The 17,010-nt window shown below is 43.4% G+C and overlaps 2 protein-coding genes across 2 annotated transcripts; one reads left to right on the top strand and one right to left on the bottom strand.

Annotated features, from left to right (window-relative positions):
- The first annotated feature begins 453 nt into the window (after positions 1-453).
- On the top strand, positions 454-8,042 carry LOC109888467 (la-related protein 6-like). The gene is made up of 3 exons (XM_020479662.2): positions 454-1,257; positions 5,018-5,216; positions 5,826-8,042. The coding sequence occupies exons 1-3, from the start codon at positions 527-529 to the stop codon at positions 6,942-6,944; spliced, it is 2,049 nt and encodes a 682-aa protein (XP_020335251.1). The 5' UTR covers positions 454-526; the 3' UTR covers positions 6,945-8,042.
- Positions 8,043-10,918: 2,876 nt separating this feature from the next.
- Positions 10,919-16,993, bottom strand: LOC109888466 (TM2 domain-containing protein 3-like). Its single transcript, XM_020479661.2, has 6 exons — positions 16,854-16,993; positions 16,434-16,526; positions 16,150-16,310; positions 15,833-16,007; positions 13,338-13,413; positions 10,919-12,564 (listed from the first exon to the last, which is right to left on the bottom strand). Exons 1-6 carry the CDS (start codon positions 16,957-16,959, stop codon positions 12,399-12,401), a joined length of 777 nt encoding a protein of 258 aa, XP_020335250.1. The 5' UTR covers positions 16,960-16,993; the 3' UTR covers positions 10,919-12,398.
- Between the last annotated feature and the right edge of the window lie 17 nt (positions 16,994-17,010).

The following is a 17,010-nucleotide window of genomic DNA, read 5'->3' as shown; positions in this document are numbered from 1 at the left end:
TTGTGGTGTGGGTGATGATTTACGAGTCCGTGTAGGATATGATACACACCTACAATTAAAAACAGTCAGCGAGTTTCATACGCGGCGCACTGAAGGTGTGGGCCAATGGGGTGTAGGTTTGGAGATAACAGACCATGAATTGGATTATGGAAATCCTGACATCTTCAAAACTGTGTTAATAATTTTGTTGCAAAGGGCTATTTTATTATAGGCATACACAATCTAAAATAAAGTAAAAGCCACTGCTGACAGTAATGCTTCATGACACTATATACTCTGGTGTCGTTTATTTGTGTCCTTCCCCATAGCAAATCCCTCAACAACCCCTGCGGTCTAATGCTAAAAGCCTATTATCCAATTTGCAGGTTCTGAGAAATGGGTCGGCCTTCATGATTGGTGCATTGCAATTTCCCCAATTGCATAACAGCACGTTGCATTTACACTTCAACGTCCCCTTATTTAGGACACGTGTGAAATAGCAGCCATTGTTTACTAGAAATAGTGACGAAGGGAAAAATACACAAAAATGCAAACATTGGTAAACGCATTTATCCGTTGTCTCTATTTTCTCCTCCCTCCCTCTTGGCTTCATCTTGGAGTTTGCTGGTGGATTGGGGATGAGTGCGGAAAGATGACATGGCCCAATCCCAGAGCGCGTTTCAAAAGCAGAACGCTTCTTACATATCAGGAAGTAACCTTACAAGACGGCTCCATCCCCTCGGTCTCCCCAGTTCCTAGCTGCGTCTCGCTAGCTGCTAGCTCCACGCCACCCCAGGGTTCTCCGTGGGGTAGAATTTGGGGGCTCTGGCAAGCTGTGGAGCGCATCTTCGGGGCTTCCTTGGCCATCCACCGGTGTGGGTGTCAAAAGCGTCGAGGTGTGTGTGCCCCGTATTCTTGCGACTTCAATTGTTGTATTACAGGGAATAAATGCTTTCATGAAAGCACTACCACTGGTGTAGCCGAGGAGGAAGTGAACGAACCGGGTGAAAACGCATTTATTTCGGGTAAAATGACGAGTGCCACCATGGAGTTTCAGAAACATATCGAATCTGCATTAGGTTCGTCAGCGGGACGGGAAATCGACGAGGTAATAATTGTGGATCAACACCTGCAGGAGATGGGGACTCAAGTGATGATAACAGTGGCCATTCAAGCGGCAGACGACGAGGAACCAGAGGAGGAGGTGTCCTCAAACAATCTCGATTTCCTCGGAGGCAGCTGTAGTGAAGACGAATTTGGAAGACATGATAAATCCAGGTAAGTGTTTTGTCTTGTAATGTCTGTCTGTTGTATCCTCCTTTCTAACGTTCTGATTTGATTGTTTGTTATTGGAATGAACCTTACGTATGTTAAAATACTGCATACTTTCCTTTTTGTCGTTTCCCTGATATTTCAATGTGAACTTCAATTCCACAGTGAAGAGTTATGGTAATTGCCAGACAGCTTCTAACCACCTGTGGACGGGCATTGTAATCCCATTGACGTAAAAAAAGAGGCCGATTTGGATGGCACCTTTACACTCATTGCTTTAATTCACCTGCGTCATCCTCTGCTTTCTCAACCTGGACTCAATGCAACCTGGACTCAGACGTAACATAGTGTAACGACCCAGGGTTTATAAGCGCGAATATCGACTCTGCCGCTCGTACAAGCTTTTGGGGCACAGTCGATAGCACGCTGTACTTCGGGCTAGAAGGTCGAGGGTTCGAGGCCTGCTCCCTGCCTGTTTCATTACAATAGTAAATGTAAATCCGGGGCACTCCAAATAGGTTCAGATGTTAAGTTTCGTATGGTGCAGTATGTATTCATTTGTGGATGTCCATCCATCTTGTATGATATGTTAGAAAATGCAATTTGCAAAATGTGACAAGTTACGAATTCCACACTTATATATTTTTACACATTTGTTGTGGCTAACGTTAGCTTGGTTAGAGAACACATTTGTGTTGTAGACCGCTTTGGGCTAGGGGGTGCTATTTTCACGTCCGGATGAAAAGCGTGCCCAAAATAAACTGCCAGTTTCTCGGGCCCATAAACTAGGATATGCATATAATTGATAGATAACACTCTAAAGTTTCTAAAACTATTAAAATCATGTCTGTGTATAACAGCACTTATTTGGCAGCTGAAAGCCTGAGGACAAACCATCCAGGATTATTTTGAGAACTGTTTTCTATGGGATACTAGATTTGAGGCATCTGGTTGCAGTTCCTATGGCTTCCAATTTCTAAAGACTTATCTAGTGGTTGTTTTTCCTTTGAGAAATGAAGAAGTAGACCTTTCCTTTCTGGGTGTCGAGCCAAGTGGACTGTTTGGGGCGCGGGACTTGGAACTCCCTCCACTTTCATTTTATCCGCTATTGAACACAGTATATTCCGTCTTAAATTTGATCGATTTATTTAGGTTTTAAAATACCTAAAGTTGGATTAGGAAAGTTGTTTGGACCAAGTTTACAGGTAATTTATTAGATCAATTGTAGTCATGTTGGGCGAGTTGGAACTGGTGTTTTTCTGAAACAAACACGCCAAAGAAATTGACATTTTGGGGATATAACGATGGAATTTATCGCACAAAAGGACAATTTGTGATCTTTATGGGACATTTTGAAGTGCCAACAGAAGATGTTCAAAGGTAAGGCATGAATTATATCGTTATTTCTGAGTTGTCGCGCCTGGCGGGTTGAAATATGATTGTCATGTGTTTGTATGATGGTTGTGCTGTCCTCAGATAGTCGCATGGTTTGCTTTCGCCGTAAAGCCTTTTTGAAATCTGAGATGGTGGCAGGATTAAGCCTACCCCCTACTTTTTTGAACATTCTGTTAAAAATCGTGCAACATTTCAGCGTCCTGCTACTCATGCCAGGAATATAGTATATGCATATGATTAGTATGTGTGGATAGAGAACACTCTCACGTTTCTAAAACGGGTTAAATCATGGCTGTGACTATAACGGAGTGTGTGTTTCATCGAAAAGCGCAAGAAACTGAAAACTGGAAAAAATATCAATGCTCCACTTGCATGTATTGTCTATGGGAGACTAAATTAAATGGGGCTGAGATTGCAAGTCCTACAGCTTCCACACGATGTCGCCAGTCTTGTCAATTGCCTGGACGTTGTTTCTTGGTCAAACGAAGAAGAGAGACCACTTTCCATCCGGTCTCCGACAGGAAGTTTTGGAAGAGAGATTCCCGAACATGATTTGAAGACGTGGAGCTCTTGAATACACATCGGCCCCCGTGATCAATTTGATAGATTGTTAACGTTTACTAATACCTAAAGTTGGATTACAAAAGTATTTCGAAGTGTTTTGTGAAAGTTTATCGTCGACTTTTTTAATTTAAAAAAATGACGTTGCGTTTTGAAACAGTTTTTCTGAATCACAGTTTCCATAGATGGATATTTTGGGTATATATGGACCGATTTTAATTAAAAAAAATACCCAATAGTGATGTTTATGGGACATATAGGAGTGCCAACAAAGAAGCTCGTCAAAGGTAATGAAAGTTTTAGATTTTATTTCTGCTATTTGTGTAGCGCCGGCTATGCAAATTATTTTGTTTACGTCGCATTCAGGTATTTCGGGGTGTTGCATGCTATCAGATAATAGCTTCTCATGCTTTCGCCGAAAAGCATTTTAATAATCTGACTTGTTGGCTAGATTCACAACGAGAGTAGCTTTAATTCAGTACCCTGCATGTATGTTTAAATGAACGTTTGAGTTTTAACGAGTGCTATTAGCATTTGGCGTAGCGCATTTGCTGATGGCTAGATGAGACGTCTGCGCGTCGGGTGGGCTTAAGAGGTTAACAAGAAGTAAAGTTTTATTTTGGTGTATTGCACTAGTGATTTTTATGAAAGTTAAATATTTCTCATTTGAATTTCGTGCTCCGCAATTTCACCGGATGTTGTCAATGTTCCACTAGCGGAACCTCTAGCTGTAACAGGTTTTAACTAACCGGTCTTAACCATACGAAACGTATCATACTAAATTGAGTGTTCGGATTTACATTTACTATGTTATGTCTAGTCTGAGACCAGGCTGGCTATTTTTGCCCTTGTAAATCCCTGTGACCGAGTGCTAATGTATGGCTATGTGGTTGGTATGTTTTAATTTAGGTAGTCTGAAATAAATTCATAATCTTAGCCAGGTCAGCCAATACATCATAGTCAGTCTTGTGGTGTTCCTCACTTGCAACAATGTTGCACTTGTTTAGGGGCATGGAACATTTTTCATTTTTACATGGTACTTTTGTAACCAGTCATTGATGCTCTTTGACCAGCTTATTATTGTGGCCGGAGAGACTGAGGATGACAATTGGTCCCTTTACAGTGGTGTTGTGTGCGGCGGAGGTGTTGCGCCCACATATTTTGTTGAAGGGCTTCCCCTGACTTTAACACAGTGGGTTGGATGCTGCAATCATTACGTTGTCTGGGGTATTCGACAAGTGTCTTGCCTAGCCTGCGGAATGGGATCGCTGTGTGAGGAGGATGACTCATCGACACAGTAATGTCATTCAGACATTCACTCTTATTGCAGCTGGCAATGCTGGCCTGGCATACCTGTGCAAATTTTAAAGGCCTCTGTCAATAGAGCTTTGATTAAACCTTTGTTTTGGTGTGGCAGGCATTAAATGACTACATTGTTTGATTTTGAAGTCTGGCTGATATGGTAAATGTCCCTGTGGGGGAGGCATGTAGTGTGGCGATGACTCTGCACTCTTCAGATGGAGAGGTCTTAGCAATTTCTGTTCATGTTGGCGGGACACCCTGTGGTGTTGCGGTTCTGGCAGAGGGCAGTGTGACGGTCACACTGTGGTTAGGCAGCCTGTCACTGTCACAGGAAGAATCTGAAAATGAAATCTGAGGAAAGAGTCAAGATGGTAAATCTCCAGCAGCTCTTTTCAGCATGTTGCCATGGGTAATGGCTGAGGCTGTTTTGATCAGTTCTCCTGCCAAATCAGTTAAGCTCCTGCCTTGTGTCTCTGTGAACTGGCATGTTATCCATTATCTTTCTCAGTGGCGCTGGCACGAGTGGCGGTGAGCTGGAGGAGGAGAGCTGGCAGCCCCCAGACCCAGAGCTGACCCAGAAGCTGGTGGCCCAGATCGAGTACTACCTGTCGGATGAGAACCTGGAGCACGATGCCTTCCTGCTCAAACACGTCCGACGCAACAAGATGGGCTTCGTCAGTGTCAAACTGCTCACCTCCTTCAAGAAGGTAATGTTTGATCTACTGACAGTTTGGTGTCTTGATATTGAAATATCAATTGAATTCCCTGGGGGCTCATATAACTGAATGCAACAGCTGTTCCTAGTGTCAATATGGCAAGCTGTTGGTGCTAGGAAGTGCATTCTCACATGAGTTGGCGGCGGGAGCATCTGGTGTGAAAGAGGCTCATACAGGCTCATTGATTTTGGCTGTTTCCTTTTTCAGTGTACACTTCCAAGAAAAATATCTTTCTCCTCTACTGGTTTAATTTCTAATGTTCACAGCTGCATGAATACTGTAATTGCTTTAGTTTCTAAGAGGAGCTAACAATAACAGCAAATTTGTTGCTGTATTTACCAACAAAAAGTTTGAAATTTAGGAACTGTTAAACAACACTTAGTAGCCAGTAACTTGATTTGCCTTTTGATAGCTGTTGCTTACATAGAAATAATCTCATTCTAGATCTGTGGCTGCTTATGTTATCATACTGCCATCAGAACCATGGCTTTTTAGTTTTCAGGATGTATGAATAAACAAAGGAAGTTCTCATATAGGATGCTGCCTGTAAAAGTACTGACCTTCGCTTCCGATCATCTCTAACAGTTGTTTTCCTCCCAGGTGAAGCACTTGACGCGAGACTGGAGAACAACTGCATATGCTCTGCGCCACTCGACAATACTTGAGCTAAATGATGAGGGGCGCAAAGTGCGTCGCAGATCAACAGTGCCTGTGTTTGCCAGTGAGTCTCTACCAAGCCGTATGCTGCTACTCAGCGAGCTGCAGAGCTGGCCAGAGCTGGGTGTGGCGATGGAGGGTGGGGCTGGCGACGGGAGTGAGGGCGGCGCTACCCAACAGGAACAACTGATGAAGCTGCTGCTGAAAGCGTTTGGAACATATGGAGCCATAGCCTCTGTGAGGGTGCTGAAGCTTGGCAAGGACCTGCCAGCCGACCTGAAGAAGCTGAGTGGCCGCTACACACAGCTGAGCACTGAGGAGTGCGCCATCGTGGAGTATGAGGAGGTGGAGGCTGCAGTCAAAGCCAACGAGGCTGTGGGCAGCGAGGAGGGGACAGGGTCTCTGGGGTTGAAGGTGGTCCTGATCGGCACCAAGCCTCCCAAGAAGAAGGCCCCTAAAGATCAGCGTCAGCGCGAGGAGGGAGTAGGAGGAATGAGGAAGAGCCACTCACTCAACAGTCGGGTACGGGAGCTTCAGTATCTCGACGACTCTGCCTGTAGCTCCTCAGATACTGAGAGCAACCCCACCTCCCCCAGACTGGCCCGCAAATCCCGCTCTGTCAATAAGCTAAGTCCCACTGGAGGGGGTGCCACGTTCCAGAACAATCACCTGAGCCCAGCTGTGTCCCCACGCACCAGCCCCTGGTCGAGCCCCCGGGCCAGCCCATGCTCCCAACGCAAGTCTCCCCACTCCCATAAGTCTCCTTTGGCCAGTGAGGGCAGACTGAGCCCTGAGGCTGGGCGACGTTGGGCGGACTACTCCTCAGACAGCAGCCTAACACCGTCCGGTAGCCCTTGGGTCCAGAGGCGCAGGCAGGTGGCCTCACAGGAGAGCAGCCCAGTAGGGAGCCCCATGCTGGGTCGAAAGATCCAGGGCGCAGACGGGCTTCCGCCAGGTGTAATGCGTCTACCGCGTGGGCCTGATGGAACACGTGGTTTTCACTGTGGTGTGTCCATTGGTGTTGCTGAGAGGGGAGAGAAGACCGCTTCTACCCAAACCTGACACTCAGAACCCACCCACCCAACCCCCCCTATGCCCCCAGTTCTAAAGCAGTACACTGAGTACAGCGATGAGATTTGGCCCAGTCCTTTGGCCACGACATTGACATTCTTCATCCCCCGCCCCACATTTGAATGGTCGTAGATTTGTTCTGTTTAATAGTTTGGAGATTTGCCTGTCTTTGTTATACTTTTTATACAATATTTTGTTTAAAAACATGGTGACGCCTAATTTATGAATATTTAAGGTACATTTTGAGTTTATTAAATTCAAAATTGAGTACTGTATTTGACACAAGTAATGGTATTTGTCACCTCCCATTGCTATCTAAGGTGTTGAGCATGGGGCGGGGCAGAGATTTACTTCAGTAACCCTATTTTACTTTTTTATTGGAAAGTTTCCAGTGTCAATCTTAGTGTAAAATCTCATTTTGTATGGATGGTGTGAACAGTGGTATGGGCACATGGCGTGGATATCACCATATGCCTTTTGCTATTTTTGTCTATTGAGTATCTATTGAGACATTGAGTTTGCTCCTTAAACTGTGGCCATACTTTCCCTGCCAGAAGGTTGAACAGTTATCACATGGACTACTTTTTTATTTTTCCTTAAATGTTTTATATTTTTTCCTGGATGCCTAACTTAAGCTTCCAAAGTAGGGGTTACTCTCCTAGCTCTGCAAAAAATATTAAATGGGGGGGCCTTCCTTGGCTGGAATCTGTTTCTATCAGTGTATAGTCCCCAACAACCTGTTTTTCAGGGGAAATGCAAAGAGCCTGATCAGACTTCTGCTTTTGGACGTTATCAAGACACCACTCCATCTTAACTCCTACACATTTACTGGATTGGTTGAACAGTGTAGAAGAGAACCTCCCCTGACACTTATTTTTCTTGTCAAGACCAGTATATAGGGGATCTGGTTTCAGGTGTTACTTTAACGCCTGCTATGTCGGGTTAATCAGTGTGTAGCATGCTGGTAGTGGGGGATGCAATGTTCAGGTTTGAGTGTGCAAAATGGAGATGCTCTTGAACTCTTGACATCTGAGCTTGGGTAATGTGCATTTTCTTTATTGTACAAAATAAATCACAAATTGCATTTGGCTTGTGGCAACATTTTTCATTTACATTAGATTAGGAACATCGGAATGGGCAAGCCAATTCTGCATAACGCAAGGTCAAGTGTTTTAGTTTCTAAGATTGAAATGAATACCCTAATCACATGCACAAGATAATTGGCTGCATTCCACAATGATTCACCATTATCACATGAGATTGACTGCACAGATGAAGCGCATGAGCTGGAAGAAAGAGTGGACGTTAGTATCAATACCAGCCTTCTCTGTAAAATATGGGTAACAAATTTACAGATTGCAGTCAGATTTGATAAGCTATTATTCAGGTCTATTACATAGCTGGATCTAATTGGTATTACTGTGAAATTGCTTTCAAATGTTCCTTAGCAACCACAAAGGTCTGACGCAAATCCAGTATCTCATGCTGGGATGCTATGAAATCCGATGTGTGATCCAGCTTTAGCAAGATACAGATACTACATGTCTCAATTTATTAATTACTGTATGACTATTGGAAGTAAGAACTACTCAGTTCCAGTTCATATAAGAAAATCAGTCCACTGAAATAAATTCATTAGGCCCTAATGTATGGTTTTCACGTGACTGGGAATACAGATATGCATCTGGTCACAATTAAAATATATTTTTTAAGTAGTGTGGATCAGAGAACCATTCGGTATCTGATGTGACCACCATTTCTCATGCAGAGTTGATTGTGGAATATTGTCCCAATCCTCTTCAAGGCTGTGTGAAATTGCTGTATATTGGTGGGAATTTCAACACGCTGTTGTACACATCAATCCAGAGCATCTCAAACATGCTCAATGGGTGACATGTCTGAGTATGCATGCCATGGTAGAAATGGACATTTTCAGCTTCTAGGAATTGTATACCTCCCACACAGTTTACCGAAACCCTTCAATGGATTCTTCCAGGTTAATTCTGACATCCATCTATATAACACAAGACACTGCAATAACCTTCACCCTCCCCACTGCCACACCTCACATAGTTAATTCTCTATCAGATACAGAGGTCCCATACTCTGGAATTCTTATCTTCACATTGCCAAAACCTCATCCGGTCAGCCTGATGAACCAAACTACCCAATAATCCCTCCATGTAGCCTCACTCACATAATCACATGTTTTTTCTTGTTTACTGAGTTATGTGCAATTATAATTCATATGCTTTGCTTAACTGATTGAACAAACTTTTTTTGTACTTATTGGTGTGGTTTTCATATAAGCCCTTTTGGGCTTCCAACCTTACCTGCACACCATTTATACCTGTTTTTTATCAGTACTGTTTTGGCTTTCACTTTTCTTTGGTGCAAAAAACTAAAACAAAGCTACAGATCCTTGCGTTATCATGCTGAAACATGAGGTGATGGCGGCGGATGAATGGTGCGACAATGGGCCTCAGGATCTCTTTGTGGTATCTCTGTGCATTCAAATTGCCATAGATAAGATGCAATTGTGTTGTCTGGCCATACCCAACCACCACCATGAGGCACTCTGTTCACAATGCTGACATCAGTAAACTGCTGGCCCACACGACACTATACACGTGGTCTGCAGTTGAGGCCTATTGGACGTACTTCCAAATTCTCTAATATGACATGGTAGGGAAATTAACATTAAATTATCTGGCAACAGCTCTCGTGGACATTCCTGCAGTCAGCATGTCAATTGCACGCTCCTTCAAAAATTGAGTCATTGTTGCGTGACAAAACTTCACATTTTAGAGTGGCCTTTTATTGTCGCCTGCACAGGGCACACCTGTGTAATGGTATTTAAGTAGCTTCTTGATATGCCACACCTGTCAGGTGGATTAATTATCTTAGTAAAGGAGAAATGCTCACTAACAAATTTGTGCACAACATTTCTGGGATTTTTTATTTCAGCTCATGAAACATGGGACCAACACTTTACATGTTGCATTTATATTTTTGTTCAGTGTACTGTATAACATCCTAGGAACCAGTAGCCTATTGCTGTTGCTGGGAGATCCAGTGAAATGATGCCAAACTAATTGTTTCTTGCATAAGAATAAATGAATAGTCATCACTCGCTATTAACAATTCTAAACTAATCATAGGGGATTTCACCACTATGGAAGTTGTGTTCTGATTCACTTAGGATTGTTGACTCTCAATGAATTTGAACATGCAAATGACTGTCCTATTATTTAAGACAACTCAAGTGCTCATAGGAGTAATGATATTCACAATGTTTCCATAAATGTCAATTAACCCAGTAAGACTGCTTTCATTTATTTAAAGAATTACCTTCTGTTCAGTACTGATTGTCTCGTATCATCGATTGGACAGTCTAGTTTTATGTTTTTATCGGAAATGACTTGGTGATATGGTGGTTCTATTGCTGTTGTATTTTAAGATGCTACTAGTTGAGATACACGTCAGCCTCAACTGAGAAGTGTTTGGTTAAAAATACATAACCCAAAATGAAACAATTTCTTACAGGTTGTATTCATGCTCAGTGAGATATATGGCATAGTGAGGATGACTGGCATTTATTATTCTAACTGGGTAGCCTTGCCAGCCAAAATGTAGAGGTGGCGGTCAGTCAATTTGGGCCAAACACTTATATTCTGTTGGAGGTGGTACATAACAGTAAGTGAGGAACTGGGGATGGGGAGTGTATACAGAAATTTACTGCAGATTAGCCAATGAGAAGCGCTAACACATGCTAGCACCAATTGTATGTTATATGGTATATGTATTCACATAACCATTAGTCAGTAAGCTCTTGGTTTACGGTAGTGAGCTTATCTTTCTGTAGGCCTGTATTTCTGTATCCAACGGCACTGCCTCAAAGATGTGGCGCGGTATTTTACTGTGTGAAAAAGCACAGGCATCTGTGAAAGAATGTAGAGTTGAAGTCTAGGTCAATCATCATGGAAATAACACCAGACGATTTTGTTTATTCAAGTATGCTTATAATACTAGACAATACTAAACAGCAGGCTGAAGACAATAAGGCACCAAGTTCAATAATAGTTCACAAATTTAATATTTACAATTCTCAAACATTGTCAGTGTTCCAAAAAAACAAATCCTACCTCCAGAACATGAACACATTTTCACCAGTTTGTGCAGCACACATACTCAAGCTCTGGATATGGGAGGCTACATATCGTAACCATTCGGGCTGGGCGATTAGCGATGAAGAAAAAAACCTGTTGTACAAGTTCTTTGAAAACTAGTACTAAAACCATTCTGAACCTGTTAATGACCTAGTTGAAGCCTGCATAGCTTTATGAGAACAGATTGTGTGTTTTGGGCATGCAGAGCAATGCCATTGTAACAGTAGAACTTTAGACCGTCCCCTCGCCCATACCTGGGCGCGAACCAGGGACCCTGTGCACACAACAGTCACCCACGAAGCATCGTTACCCCTCGCTCCACAAAAGCCGCGGCCCTTGCAGAGCAAGGGGAACCACTACTTCAAGGTCTCAGAGCAATTGACATCACCGATTGAAACGCTATTTAGCGCGCACCACCGCTGACTAGCTAGCCGTTTCACATCCGTTACACCATGTAACGCTGAAATCTGACATATGCATATTGGTGCAAATCACAGAAGGTTGGTGGCACCTTAATTGGGGAGGACGGGCTCATGGTAATGGCTGGAGCGGAATAGTATCAAACACATGGTTTCCATGCGTTTAATGCCGTTCCAGCCATTACTATGAGCCGTCCTCCCCTCAACAATGCAATAAATATAAATACACAATATAAGCCCAGCCATAATAACCATGTCATTTCCCCAGCCATAATAACCATGTCATTTCCCCAGCCATAATAACCATGTAATTTCCCCAAATCTGTATCCCAACCACATTTTCAACCAAGCAATCTGACATTCATGTTGCAATGTTACACTCCAAAGAAAATAACCGTTCAAGTACTCTTTTGCTGGTTGGTTTGCAGACAGAACACTGAAAGGTTGATCTGCTATCCACCGATGCACATTACCGTCCACCACACTTAGCAGGTGCCACATGCTTTTACAAAACCTACAGGGAAGAAACACTGCTTTTCTTCCAAGCACTTTTTGTTTCTGTTATCGGTATTATAATAATAAGTCCATTTTGTGTTCTGTAGCCATGGTTACTGGTCTCCTATGCATGACCATGGAGCACCATAGGTGGCCATTGTTACAATATAATTCCAAGCACTGCTTAACTGTCCCTACCTCCCATTCTCCAGTCAGTCCATATCAGCCATATCGCAGATGGTGTGATAATGGGATGGCATCTCCATGGAGTGGATATTTACAGTCAGACAGTCTAAACTGAAATGGAGAGGGTATCAACCCTACAACCATCATGCCTGTGGAGTGGGCATCAATCACAGGTCTCAGATGTAGAGGGAGCCATCGGCTGGCCCCACATAGCCCGCTCCAATCAGCAGCACATCAATCAGGGTCCAGATGCCCAGGCCACCGAAACTGAACAGCTTGCCCAGACCCTCTCTCCACTGGCCTAGATAGAACCGGTCAGCCCCAAATCCACCTAGTGTAATGCTGTAGATAGAAACACAACAATAACACAACTGGGATTCTACTGGTAACAGTGAAGAGCATAGAATACATGGACATCTAAGCGGGAAGGCGCACCATATTGAACGTCGGCCGTAAGCAGTAGACCACCTTCTTGGTGTTGACAAAGGGTGGCAAGTCAACGTGTACAATCGTCGGGAAATTAAAATAAAATTACGGCTGATGTTCTGTTGTCAGAGGTGGTAGGACGGACACTCGCTGCTTTTAACCTTCATCACGGCTTGTTTTGTCCTTAAGAGATTTGAGTGATGAATAAGTCTTATTCTTTCAACCCAAGACGGTCAATTATTGGTAGTTCTGCTGTCTGTAAAGAAATGGGCAGGGCTGTAGGTTGATTCTGCTGCTACGATTGGGTAGCGTGCACTGCAGCACACATGCACCTGTGCTCTGGATGATTTGAGTATTGCAAGCCATGCCAGACAGCAGTCCTGTGTGGACAGAATTTAAATCTAAACCGAACCCAAGGAAAACACTGTTGTTCTTGATTTCGTAAATCTCACAAATCTTAGTTTTGTAAGATACTGACTTAAAATGCTGTCCTATTTAGACTTTGTAGTCAGTTTTGGCACCAAAATAAATGTTTCTGACTAATATCGATGCCACATAAGCCGTTTTCAACCAGATAAACAATTTTTTGTATCAGCCTTCCTTTAATAAATCCTCTACGGGATCGGTCCTTGAAAAAAGGGGTCAGATCCTTAAGAGGTTTTGACAGTATGCTTGTGCAGGAGTTTTACCTGAGTGCCAGTGCTGTAGACCACTTGTACCCTCCTGTCCAGTTGCAGTACAAACGTTTCTGAAATACTCTTTTACCTGAGAACAAAAGACAGGCAGTATACACTCCCCTCCATACGCATTTGGGCAGTATACACACCCCTCCATATGCATTTGAACAGTGAAGCATTTGGCTCTATACTCCAGTATTTTAGATTTGAGATAGAATGTTTTATTTGAGGGTATTTTCATTCATATTGGTCTTAAAGCACTTCCTGTAACTAGTCCCCCCATTTGAAGGAGTCATAAGTATTTGGACAAACTAACTTATAGTGTAGTCAAAAGTTTAGAATTTGGTTCCATATTCCTTGCACGCCAAAACTACATCAAGCTTGTGACTCAAAAACTGCGTTTGGGGTTTGTTTTGCCCAATAGGAACTGAATGGTGAATAACGTCTTGTGCCATTTGAATCACTTTTATTGTAAGTAAGAATAGAAGATGTTTCTGAACACTTCTACATTCATGTGGATGCTAACATGATTATAGATAATCTTGAATCAATTATGAATAATGATGAGTGAGAAGGTTAGAGGCACAAAAAGCATACCCCCCTAAAAATACTATTCTCCCCAGATATTGGTAATGGTGAGAGTTTAGCATGTTTTGTTGTAGCCTCTGAATGCCATCTCACTCATTATTCATGATTCATTCATGGTTTTTCTTAATAATGGCATTATCAGGATTAATTGTGTTTAGAAGTATCTTATCTACTCAGAAAGAAAATCATCATTCAGTTACTTTGACAAAATATAACTCAGAACACAACCAAAACTAACTGCAAATGCATTCTAGGGGTTTGTAGAGTCACAAGCTTGATGTAGTCATCGCGTGCAAGGAATATTGAACCAAATACTAAAACATTTGACAAAATACTTACTTCACATGGGTGGGACTACATAATGTGCTTTCATTTCTAAATGGTAAAATATATGTATGAAAAGACCCTTAAATAAAAGGTGACATACTTCTGGACTGTTGCCTCATGAAACACTTGATCAAGTCCAAAATGCTGGAGTATATACACTGCTCAAAAAAATAAAGGGAACACTTAAAACAACACAATGTAACTCCAAGTAATCACACTTCTGTGAAATGAAAAACTGTCCACTTAGGAAGCAACACTGATTGACAATAAATTTCACATGCTGTTGTGCAAATGGAATAGACAACAAACAGGTGGAAATGATAGGCAACAACCCAGCAGCAGGAACGCTACCTCCGCCTTTGTGCAAGGAGGAGCAGGAGGAGCACTGCAAAATGACCTCCAGCAGGCCACAAATGTGCATGTGTCTGCTCAAACGGTCAGAAACAGACTCCATGAGGGCCCGATGTCCACAGGTGGGGGTTGTGCTTACAGCCCAACACCGTGCAGGACGTTTGGCATTTGCCAGAGAACACCAAGATTGGCAAATTCGCCACTGGCGCCCTGTGCTCTTCACAGTTGAAAGCAGGTTCACACTGAGCACATGTGACAGAGTCTGGAGACGCCGTGGAGAACATTCTGCTGCCTGCAACATCCTCCAGGTTTGCAGTGGGTCAGTCATGGTGTGGGGTGGCATTTCTTTGGGGGGCTGCACAGCCCTCCATGTGCTCGCCAGAGGTAGCCTGACTATTATTAGGTACCGAGATGAGATCCTCAGACCCCTTTTGAGACCATATGCTGGTATGCCGTGCTTCTACACCTGCATTGCTTGCTGTTTGGGGTTTTAGGCTGGGTTTCTGTACAGCACTTTGAGATATCAGCTGATGTACGAAGGGCTATATAAATACATTTGATTTGATTTGCTGGTGCGGTTGGCCCTGGGTTCCTCCTAATGCAAGACAATGTTAGACCTCATGTGGCTGGAGTGTGTCAGCAGTTCCTGCAAAAGGAAGGCATTGATGCTATGGACTGGCCCGCCCGTTCCCCAGACCTGAATCCAATTGAGCACATCTGGGACATCATGTCTCGCTCCATCCACCAACGCCATGTTGCACCACAGACTGTCCAGGAGTTGGCGGATGCTTTAGTCCAGGTCTGGGAGGAGATCCCTCAGGAGACCATCCGCCACCTCATCAGGAGCATGCCCAGGCGTTGTAGGGAGGTCATACAGACACGTGGAAGCCACATACACTACTGAGCCTCATTTTGACTTGTTTTAAGGACATTACAAAGTTGGATCAGCCTGTAGTGTGGTTTTCCACTTTAATTTTGAGTGTGACTCCAAATCCAGACCTCCATGGGTTGATAAATTTGATTTCCATTGATCATTTTTGTGTGATTTTGTTGTCCGCACATTCAACTATGTAAAGAAAAAATTGAATAAGAATATTTCATTCATTCAGATCTAGGATCTGTTATTTTAGTGTTCCCTTTATTTTTTTGAGCAGTGTATAATAACTGTCCAAATACATATGGAGGGATGTGTATGTATCTGAATAATAATGAACCAGACACACTGTACAGTAAGTGTATACCTAAGCAGTGTACGTGGTCCAGCACTTTGCAGGTGGCGTTGTAGCGTTTGCGAGGGCAGGCAACGGTCATACAGCTGGTTGAGTTGGAGCACCTGTACTGAGACAGGTCCAGCTGCCAGCAGAACTGGCACGTGATGGACAGGGAGAAGTTGGTCTGCTGCTTCCCCGACTCCACCTGCAAGCAGAGAAAAATAAACAGCATACTGAAGCATCAACAGCACAATGACAAAGTGCTACAGTTACATACTTTCTTTGTAAATGGAGCTCCTTGGTCTTTGTCAAGAACAATCTGTGTCCAACTGGCGAACTGAACTCACTGTGCAGTGGACTCCTCTCTTGGCCTTGCAAGAGAAAGACGCTGGTTTGCCATAGCTACAGTTGTGATGATAGCTGCAGTTGAAGCAGTCAGCAGGCAGTCTGTTGCATTGACCCCCACTGGGGCAGTTGGCAGCATAGCCATCTGAATCCGTTGGAGATGCTGCAAAATAATTCACAAGATATGTTGTCCCATGGACCTCATTCAGTAACCGCATACCAAAGAGGCACTGTCAGTGTCAACATGATAAAAACATCCCATGGATGGAGGCTGGGGAGATTTTACCAGATGGAGAAGGAACCACCCGGCTGGTGATGACTGGCTGAGCATCTCGGCTGTAAGGGGGCTCCTGGCCCACGTGTGGGGAGCTCAGGTACCCTGGAAGACAGGAGTTGGCATATAAGGGGGAGGGTGCATCATGTAGTTAGCTGTTATAGCTAGCAAGCTAATAAACACAGCTTGCTGGAGCAATTGTACATTAGTTAGCTAGCTTGCCAGATAAAATACAGTAGGACCAGAATACAGTAAATTGGCTGTAGACTACCATTGTGTGGATACTAGCCATACACTCTTGTTAACTTGCTAGCTAATGTAACGCGTTATGCCAGCTAACTAGCATCGGGGGGAGAAAAAACATAAATCACAGATGCCTAGCCCTGGTAAATACAAATCCGCTTTATCATATGTTTTGTTGCATAGCCTTACCATTCACACATCGCAAACATAGATCCAAAATGAACAGTGTTGTGATCCCATGGGCTTTTAGGTAGCGTCTTCTCTCAAATGGCCAAATCTGACTGACGGTAGCCATTGTGCCAACGTAAATCAACTTCAATCCCTTTCTTAGCCTTATGACCCGCCC

This window comes from Oncorhynchus kisutch, linkage group LG3 (genome assembly GCF_002021735.2).
Source record: "Oncorhynchus kisutch isolate 150728-3 linkage group LG3, Okis_V2, whole genome shotgun sequence".
Lineage (NCBI taxonomy): Eukaryota > Metazoa > Chordata > Actinopteri > Salmoniformes > Salmonidae > Oncorhynchus > Oncorhynchus kisutch.
The sequence above is the reverse complement of the archived record's forward strand: the minus strand, read 5'-3'. Positions and strand labels throughout refer to the sequence as shown.

Coding starts and splice junctions, on each gene's coding strand:
- LOC109888467 (XM_020479662.2), top strand. CDS start 527: ATGCAAACATTGGTAAACGCATTTATCCGTTGTCTCTATTTTCTCCTC. Junction 1,258..5,017: donor GGAAGACATGATAAATCCAG/GTAAGTGTTTTG, acceptor TATCTTTCTCAG/TGGCGCTGGCACGAGTGGCG. Junction 5,217..5,825: donor TGCTCACCTCCTTCAAGAAG/GTAATGTTTGAT, acceptor TTTTCCTCCCAG/GTGAAGCACTTGACGCGAGA.
- LOC109888466 (XM_020479661.2), bottom strand. CDS start 16,959: ATGGCTACCGTCAGTCAGATTTGGCCATTTGAGAGAAGACGCTACCTA. Junction 16,527..16,853: donor ATGTTTGCGATGTGTGAATG/GTAAGGCTATGC, acceptor CCTGTCTTCCAG/GGTACCTGAGCTCCCCACAC. Junction 16,008..16,149: donor AGAGAGGAGTCCACTGCACA/GTGAGTTCAGTT, acceptor CTCTGCTTGCAG/GTGGAGTCGGGGAAGCAGCA.